The sequence below is a fragment of the Medicago truncatula genome, chromosome 4 (genome assembly GCF_003473485.1).
Source record: "Medicago truncatula cultivar Jemalong A17 chromosome 4, MtrunA17r5.0-ANR, whole genome shotgun sequence".
Lineage (NCBI taxonomy): Eukaryota > Viridiplantae > Streptophyta > Magnoliopsida > Fabales > Fabaceae > Medicago > Medicago truncatula.
Genome location: NC_053045.1, coordinates 17,312,836 through 17,322,003, shown reverse-complemented (window position 1 = coordinate 17,322,003; position 9,168 = coordinate 17,312,836). Strand labels below are relative to the sequence as shown.

The 9,168-nt window shown below is 33.9% G+C and overlaps 1 protein-coding gene across 1 annotated transcript; it reads left to right on the top strand.

Moving 5' to 3' along the window:
- The first annotated feature begins 541 nt into the window (after positions 1-541).
- LOC11423839 (putative nitric oxide synthase) lies at positions 542-8,160 on the top strand. The gene is made up of 13 exons (XM_003595703.4): positions 542-951; positions 1,384-1,569; positions 2,709-2,795; positions 2,915-2,994; positions 3,241-3,322; positions 3,901-3,921; positions 4,522-4,567; positions 5,835-5,953; positions 6,038-6,151; positions 6,242-6,349; positions 6,450-6,539; positions 7,103-7,212; positions 7,676-8,160. Exons 1-13 carry the CDS (start codon positions 601-603, stop codon positions 7,923-7,925), a joined length of 1,644 nt encoding a protein of 547 aa, XP_003595751.1. The 5' UTR covers positions 542-600; the 3' UTR covers positions 7,926-8,160.
- Positions 8,161-9,168: the final 1,008 nt, after the last annotated feature.

Genomic DNA, 9,168 nt, shown 5'->3' with positions numbered 1-9,168 from the left:
AAATGCTAGCAACACTCTCTTTTGGACAGTCTCTAATACTCACTCTTTTAATGGATAAAATCAATGTATATTCCACCATTTTATGTGAGTTCCATTTCCAAAGTGTATGACCCACATTGATTTAACCCAATGAAAGAGTGAGTGTTAGAGAGAGTATCCAAAAGAGAGAGTTGCCGGTACTTATTTAACCCTTATTATTTTGTATTTTTGGCTTTTTTTTAGGCTTAATTGCACTTTTGGACCCCTATCTTTTCAAAAGTTGCGGTTATGGACCCCTAACTAATTTAAATACAAAACAGCCCCATATGTTTTGATTCTTTGACAGTTTTGGACCCCAAGGCAAAAAAAATAAAAAAATTTGACACGTGGCACCTCACTTAGGGTGCCACGTCAGCGTTGACCGAGTCAACAATGGACTGGGGGTCACAAAACTGCCAAAGAATCAAAACATAGGGGGCTGTTTTGTATTTAAATTAGTTAGGGATCCATAACCGCAACTTTTGAAAAGATAGGGATCCAAAAGTGCAATTAAGCATTTTTTTTATAATGTCAAAAAGACACTGGTACTGAAATTAGTGCGCAAGCAAAAGCTCATCATCAATGGCGCTTAAAACCCTATCCACTTTCTTAACCCCTCTTTCTCTCCCAAACCCCAAATTCCCTCAAATTCACTCCAAACCTTGTCTCATTCTCTGCGAATTCTCTCGTCCTTCCAAATCACGCTTACCAGAAGGCACCGGAGCCGCTGCTCCGTCACCAGGCGAGAAGTTCCTCGAACGCCAGCAGTCATTTGAACCAACCAAACTCATCCCCAAACAGAACAACAGTAAAAAGAAAGAGAAGCCTCTTAAAGCTTCCATTTCCGTAGCTTCTTGCTATGGCTGTGGCGCTCCTTTACAAACTTCTGATAATGACGCTCCTGGATTTGTCCACTCCGAAACCTATGAATTGGTTTGTATCTCTATTATGCCTTATAACATAGTTGAATTATGTCATTTTTTCAAATTATTATGTGTCTATGAAGCACGGGCACTCCTTGAATTAGGTGTCCGACACGAAACCAACACTTTTAATTGCACTGAATTATGTGATTTTTTTAAATTATTAGCTGTGTCGGCGTGTCAGTGTCCGTGTGTCCGTGCTTCATAGTGTGTCGGTGTCTGTGCATCATAGATTGCTTCTATCCTATCTAGAACCGACACTTTAAATGGAAGGTGTGTCCGTTTTCAATGTTACATTCAATTCAATTAATTAATTTTTTTCCTTCAATTTTTCAACAGCCATTAAAATTCTTCATAGCTTCTATCTTATCGGAACATTAAAATTATCCACGAGTTGTTTCTGAATTACAAAATTGCTTATGTGTTTGTTATTCTGTTGCAGAAGAAGAAACATCACCAGCTTAAAACTGTTCTATGTGGGCGGTGCCAGCTTTTGTCTCATGGTGAAATGATAACTGCTGTTGGAGGACATGGAGGATACTCTGGCGGGAAACAGTTCATTACTGCAGAAGATCTTCGACAAAAATTGTCTCATTTGCGTGATGCCAAAGCTCTAATTGTCAAATTGGTAAACTTATAGCTCTCATGTTTTTTTTATGCTCTTAGATTGGATAAGAATTTACTTATCTCATGGTATTCTAGGAAAATCCAGATACTTTGTAGGCCTTTTTGTTCTTATAAAATTGGAATTTTTTGTTTTATTGAGTCCTTGCCATCAACAGATTTTTATAAACTTTGGTTTTTATAAGATTTTTACTCCTTTGTTTTAGGTACTGTAATTGCATTTAAAATAGTCCCCGGTTTTAGTTTTCTTATACACTGGGGTCTAGCACAAGTGGTTGGGGTGCACAGTGTGTGTGACCGATGTAAATTCTGGAATGCTGAGTTTGATTCCTACTCAAATCATGTAGTTTTCGTACATTATGAATAGACATTGATATTTGGTATGGGTATGACACTGATGCTTTAACAATAATTTTTAATTGTCTAGGTTTCGTAGGTGAAATATTAACTAAACATGTGTAGAATACTAGAATTTGGGTTTTACACAAGCACTAAGGGTGAAATATTTTTTATGTAATATTTAGGTGATATATTTTAGTACTTTATTTTAAGAACTTTGTTTTAGAACTTATGTTTGATTGCTCAGCGACGTAGAACCTCCTAGCTCATCAAACACTAATATTACTAGAAAACTTTTAAAATTTGGGTCAGATCCAACTCACCCCCACAAAAACGGATTGTGAGGTGATAGATGTCTCTCACCTATATACACTTTTTTAAGTCATATCTCATCTAATGTCTGAACGAAAACATTTTCAAATGTGCGGATTGATATCACTTGAATGCTAATTTTCAGCAATTGGATGACGGATGGTTGATAAAACTGGATTTATACATGTATGTTTAATGAATATTTATGTTGAATCTTTTGGTTGAATAATCTGACTTGACTTTGGAATTTGGATTCGAACAATTTGACAAATAATTTAGGCTCTGCAAACAAATTAATGGAAAGACTACTCTCTCATTTTTTTCGATGGAAATGGCAAGTCCGTCAACTAAGAGTCCAATATTTTCAAATTATCACAACATTTTGTAGATTTTGCAATACTTACTACCTTTTCTTTATTACCAATTAGTGATAATAATGAAACTAAAAGTAAAAAAGCTTCTTTGTCTAATTGTTGAGATAACCACTTCTAGGTTGATGTTGTTGACTTCAATGGCAGTTTTTTGTCCCGAGTGCGAGATCTTGCTGGTGCTAATCCAATAATCATGGTTGTGACTAAGGTAACTACATGCGTGTAATTTATTATTGTTTTTAATAGGACATTCTTGGTAAATATGTGATGAGATTTTTAATTTACAACTATATGATTATCGTATATAAAAGAATGTTCTCTTTGTAGGTTGATCTCCTTCCAAGAGATACTGATTTTAATTGTGTTGGGGATTGGGTTGTAGAGGCTATCACAAGAAAGAAACTAAAGTATGTATCTTCTTTGTATTAATCATTACCTTTGAAGTTACTAATTTGTGGCATATTACCATGTTGTTCAGTTATCTGATATTTAGAAGTAAAGAGTGAGAAGGCGAATTTCTCATACATTTGGGTTATAAGCTTGCATTGCTTGAGATTGATGAATCCAATTCTTTAGTTAATTTTTTGTGAAACTTAATAACAACTGCTGAAGATTTTAGCTTATCAAACTTCCATTGCTTATATTCATTGCAGTGTTCTCAGTGTCCATCTCACAAGTTCAAAATCATTGGTAGGAATAACTGGAGTGATATCAGAAATCCAGAAAGAGAAGAAGGTTTGTTTATCCTTTAAGGGTCACCTTTTTTCCTTTTAACTGATTTCAGTTCTTAATTGTTGAAATCATCAAGAGATTTTCTGGGGAACACGAATATACACTAGCTTTTAGTATTACATTTGAGATGACAAACTTTCTGTCGGTTACTGTCATCCATATTTATAAAGTACAAAAAACTTTGTAAGTAGTGTTGATAATAATTAGGAATCTTTTTTGCATTTCAGGTAAATGAACTTGTCAAATGTCAAGGGTTGTTAAGTATAGCCTTTTGAGATACTCAGAGTAGGAAATTTAATTGCATGTTCTCTTTTCTACTTTGTTTTTCCTCTTGTCAAAAGCATTGGAAATCATAGAACTAAAATAATGCTGATATATAGTGATCAAACCAAATTGTCTTTGCATCTGCATTCTGCACGGGATGTACATATGAAAATATAGAGAAAATACCATGATGATTTAGGGCCGAGGAGTCTTAACTTGAGCTTCAAAATAAACTATGCAGCATTCAATTCACATGTTTTTTTAACATTTTTCAGATTTTTCTCCTACTGAAATTCGATTTATTTTCCTTTGTGTAGGGAAGAGATGTTTACATTCTGGTAAGTCTCTGAACTGGAAGATTCATATGCTTAAGCAGGTTGGGTTTAACAGCTGTGTTATCAAATGGCGGTTATGGCAGAGCCATGGCAGGTTTTGACCTCGTCAATATGGCAAAATGGTGGCTGATGTGGCGGGTTTTTCCGCCATACCCCGCCATAACCGTGCCATAAGGCGGCCGAAATCGAGGAATTTTGGGCCTCTGCTATAAACCGCCATAGACAACACTGTTTAGAAGAGGAGCTAATGTTCTTGCATAGATGTTTTTACTACGTTGTTCTGGAATGTTTTCACAAACTATAGATGAACCAATATATTAAATTGTATTCATTTCTTGTTTTCCTCTTCCTACAGTAAAAGTGCTAGTAAAGCATTTATGGAAGATTCATTTGTTGCCTTCTGTATCTCATCTCATTTATATAGTACAAAGCTTAAAACTTCGCTGTGTCACTTTGTGTATAGAACCCTTTGTATTTTACGCTTCCATTTATATAATACAAATCTTACAATTTCACTGTGTGTGCATAGAACCCTTTGTATTTTAAACTTCTACTTTAACAGTTTAGCCAAGAACCATATTGACTAATTCTTTTATTTTATAGGGTTCAGCAAATGTTGGTAAATCTGCTTTCATCAACGCCTTATTAAGTGAGTTATATCTACATTCTTTTGCAAACATTTGGATTAAGCTTTTATGCATTTTCTAAATTGAGAAGTTGTGGATGCTAATGATTTTTACCTTTATGCGTTTTCTACAATTGAAAAATTGGTTTTTTCCGTTGTAGTCATGTTTGCATTATTCTTGAATACTTCATTCCTTTGATGCTAAACTATGCGCTTTAATTTTGATGTGGTGGCTAACAGGTTAATCGACTTTATTTTATATAATAAAACCGTATACATCTGACATAGAGCACACACACACGCGCGCGCACACACACACACAAACTCACTCACACTCACACCTACACCCAGGGCATATCAAGTGAGAGGAGTGTCTTATTGTGAGAGATGAGAGGATTGATTAATAACCATTATAAAGGGAAGCCAAGTGCACTAAAGCTCCTGCATACGCAGGGTCCGGGAAGGGGTCCCACCAATTGGTGTATTGTATGCAGCCTTACCTTGTTTTTTTAGACAATATGGTTTATCTTTCGTTCTCCCTCCCAAAAACCTTCTGCAACTTCTCCTTCTTGTCTCTCTCTAATTGTTAATTGCCGAAGATGGTACCTGCAAGTTGTAAATACGATTTAAATTCAACAAAACATCAAGCATATCAAATCGTTATGCTTCAACTTAATTTTTTATTTTATACCCAAATTATGCATTATTCCAAATTCTAAATCATCAAATTGCTTCAATATACTTTTACCCTTTTATCCTTGGACCACAATTGCCAAAATCCATGATTATGTTCAAAATAATGTTTTGAACTGAATATATCAAAATTCGATTTTACTTGGCATGTGAAAATGGGAGCAATCTGAAAACAGGTGGCAGAATTGGACAATTCATGGAGAGGGGAGAACAATAGGAAGAGAATCTGCGACCTGTCTACAAAGAGAACACATGACTTTTTAATAAGTAAATCTAATCACGGCCATTTAATTTAATCTAATGTGTTTATTAATCAATCTTCTCATCTCTCACCATACGACACTCCTCTCACTTGATATTGGCCATATATATATATATTTGTTTCATTTTGCATTCTGCTTTCACATCAATGTGTATATAACTCAATTTTAACTCACTACTTCTCAAAAAAAAAAAAAACTGTTGAAATAGGTAATGGTAGTTGTCTTCAATTTTCATAATTTTTCTCTAAATTATTCTGTATATAGTTTATCATTTTGACAATTCAGGTATTCATGTACATTTTATTCCATCTTGACCTTTTAATATTTGATACCAGAGACAATGTCATATAATGATCCAGTGGCTGCAGCTGCACAAAGATACAAACCAGTACAGTCTGCTGTTCCTGGAACTACCTTAGGGCCAATTCAAATTAATGCTTTTTTTGGAGGAGGGGTATGTTTTACTGATTTATATATTTAGTGTAAAGACCTGTTTACTCTTTTTTTTTTTTAATTGTTTTTTCCCTAATCAATGCAGAAACTGTATGACACTCCAGGAGTTCATCTCCACCACAGGCAAACTGCAGTTGTTCCTTCCGAAGATCTATCCTCCCTTGCTCCTAAAAGCCGACTGAGGGGCCTATCTTTCCCGGTATGTTCTTTCAAAAACTGTATATAGCATTATTATTATACAATAATAAGTGTTTAGTTAATTTAACTTCATACTCATTGCTGTTGTTAGAGTTCACAAGTACTTTCCGACAATACAAACAAAGGTGCTTCAACAGTAAATGGCTTGAATGGATTTTCAATATTTTGGGGAGGTCTTGTTAGAATTGATGTCTTGAAGGTTTTGTTATATACTTTCATAGTCAGTTGTCATAGGACTAGTTTATTTATAATTCATTTTATCCTATTTCCCTTGAAGTTATCAGTCTTGATGATTTTAGGCTCTACCGGAAACATGTTTAACTTTTTACGGGCCTAAGAGGATGCCAATTCATATGGTGCCCACGGAGAAAGCAGATGAATTTTATCAGGTATTGTGAATCAATCTGTTTAGAGAAACAATAAGTTACTTGCTGTTTTGCTTAAAGCTGGTATTGTGAATCAATCTGTTTAGAGAAACAATAAGTTACTTGGTGTTTTGCTTAAACTGGACTAAATGGCTCTAGTTTTCTTAACATTTAATTTGTTATTAGGTATTTCATGTTTTCCAATTCAGGGTCCATTGTTATGGATGAAAAAAGTGATTTTGATATTCAATAATTATGACTGGATATATTACCTATTTTTTAGTGTGGTACCTCCATCCATAATTATTGAATGGTGGTAAGAGTATATGATAGTTCAAGAACTCATTGTTTGAAAGAGGTTTTGTAATGATTTTCTTCAAAAGATAATCCAAATAGCTATTTAATTAGCATAAAATCATTTTTGAAAAAAAAGTAAAGGTGCTTCTATTTGATCTATTAATTTGGTCGTTCATACATAAGTTTCTAACCCTTTGCACTCTAGTGTCAATCAAAATAGGCGCTTGTACCACGTGTAAGGATATTTCCTTATGAAACCTGAATGACGGCTTCTGTTTATTTTGTCACAGAAAGAACTTGGAGTTCTGCTAACCCCACCAAGTGGAAGAGAGAAGGCTGAGCACTGGAGAGGACTTGACTCAGAACGTAAATTGCAAATAAAATTTGAAGATGCTGAAAGGTATATCTCCAAATTAAGTCTCTATTAAGAAAGTAAAATTAAAGCTCTATCTAGGGAGAGAAATGGAGAGCATTGTGAATGTCAGTCATAAACAAAATCTGTTTTGGGCGCAAACAAGAAAAAGTTATTTTGGAATAATTTTTTCATATACGAATTCATGAATGAAATAATAGACGGATCTGATGGATATCCATCCATTAATAATCTAATAATGGATGGATTGAATGGATTTTATCTTTAACGAATTGGATTTTGAATTATGTTAAAGAAATTTAGGGGATTGTAATGGATTAATGGACTTTTTTTATACATCCATTTCCGTCCAAATCCATATTCTTCCAAATCCATATCCATATTTAAACCATCCATTTTGCCACCCCTAATTCTCAAGTCATTTCTGCGAATGCCAATATTATGATTATTAGTAGATAAATATGAAATCTGTTGCTTTCTTTTTGTGCAGGCCAGCTTGTGATATTGCTATATCAGGTCTAGGATGGCTTTCTGTTGAGCCGGTTGGCAGGTCACACAGATTCTCACAACAAAATGCAATAGACACTACAGGCGAATTGCTTTTAGCCGTACATGTCCCCAAACCTGTTGAGATTTTTACGAGGCCACCATTACCAGTAGGCAAGGCTGGGGCAGAGTGGTACGAGTATGCAGAATTAACGGATAAAGAACAGGAAATGAGACCAAAATGGTACTTTTGAATTCTGTGTATTCTTTGTTTTTCCTTTTACTTATTTTTGGGGGGAGGAGGGTACATGGAATGCTATTTCTATGATTTGAAATTTTGACCTCTACCCAACCAAGTTCTCAACAACCAATGTTAAATGTATTATTAATGTGACTAATACAACCGAGGCATCAGTTTGTTCAAAAGGAAGGAAATTTACAGAAATTTAGAATGTGGAACATAAAGATTATTCTTAATTTTTCTTGTGTAAATTTCACCCTTGCTACTGAGGATGAATACTACTTTTACTCACCAACTTATTCTTGCTTTGAGCTTCCAAACATGTAGGTTGCATGTGTACTTCGAGGTTAATTCCTGTGTTGACTATATTATATAAACTAATGTGGATACCCGTGTAGGGGGAAAATGGTTTTTATTTCAATTAAATATAAAATATTTTATCTCAAACTATAATTCATTGCATCAGGAAAAATTGTTTTTGAATTAAATTAGTAAACAAATTTTGAGTGTACATCACAAACGCAAAAAAACTATTACATTAAAATCAAAAGATTTTTATGCTTCCCACTATATTTAAAATATATTTCAATAATCATAGATTGATAGATATGATGTCATGTCCCTTCGAATAATATTAATAAGTCTCACACGAATTTTGTTTGGATTATCACCAGTTTTGACAAAGGAGTGTTGGAAGTTTAAGAAATAGAGACATGAAATTCGATTTTATTATTCAACAAAGTTTTAGAACACATTTACATCAAATTTCCATGAAAACACTAATGAATTATCCTTCCGAGCAGTCCAAACTTCTTTCTCTATTTTTCATCTTGAAGTTGACTCCTACATAAACATTCAATCTAAAAAACAATAAAATATGAATGATAGATTGATAGATACGACAGTGAATCATAAAGAATAGAGACATGGATTGGTACATACTTCAACTGCACCAAAATAAATATTTACATATACCTGAACTGCACCAAAATTTATATTTACAAAATCTTTAAGTATGAAACTAACTGTAAATGAATATGGCATGTGAATGGATAAACCATTGACAATCAAACAGTAAACTAAAATACAAACCATGGCATATCCATTACACATCAAAACTTAAACACTGAGTACATTTATAAAGTCCCAACACAAATTACAAAAAGATAATATCAAGTGGTGCTAATAAAGAGATACAGTAGTTCTTACCATTTTTATCACGGTGTTGTTCCATGAGATAACATTATTAGCCAAAT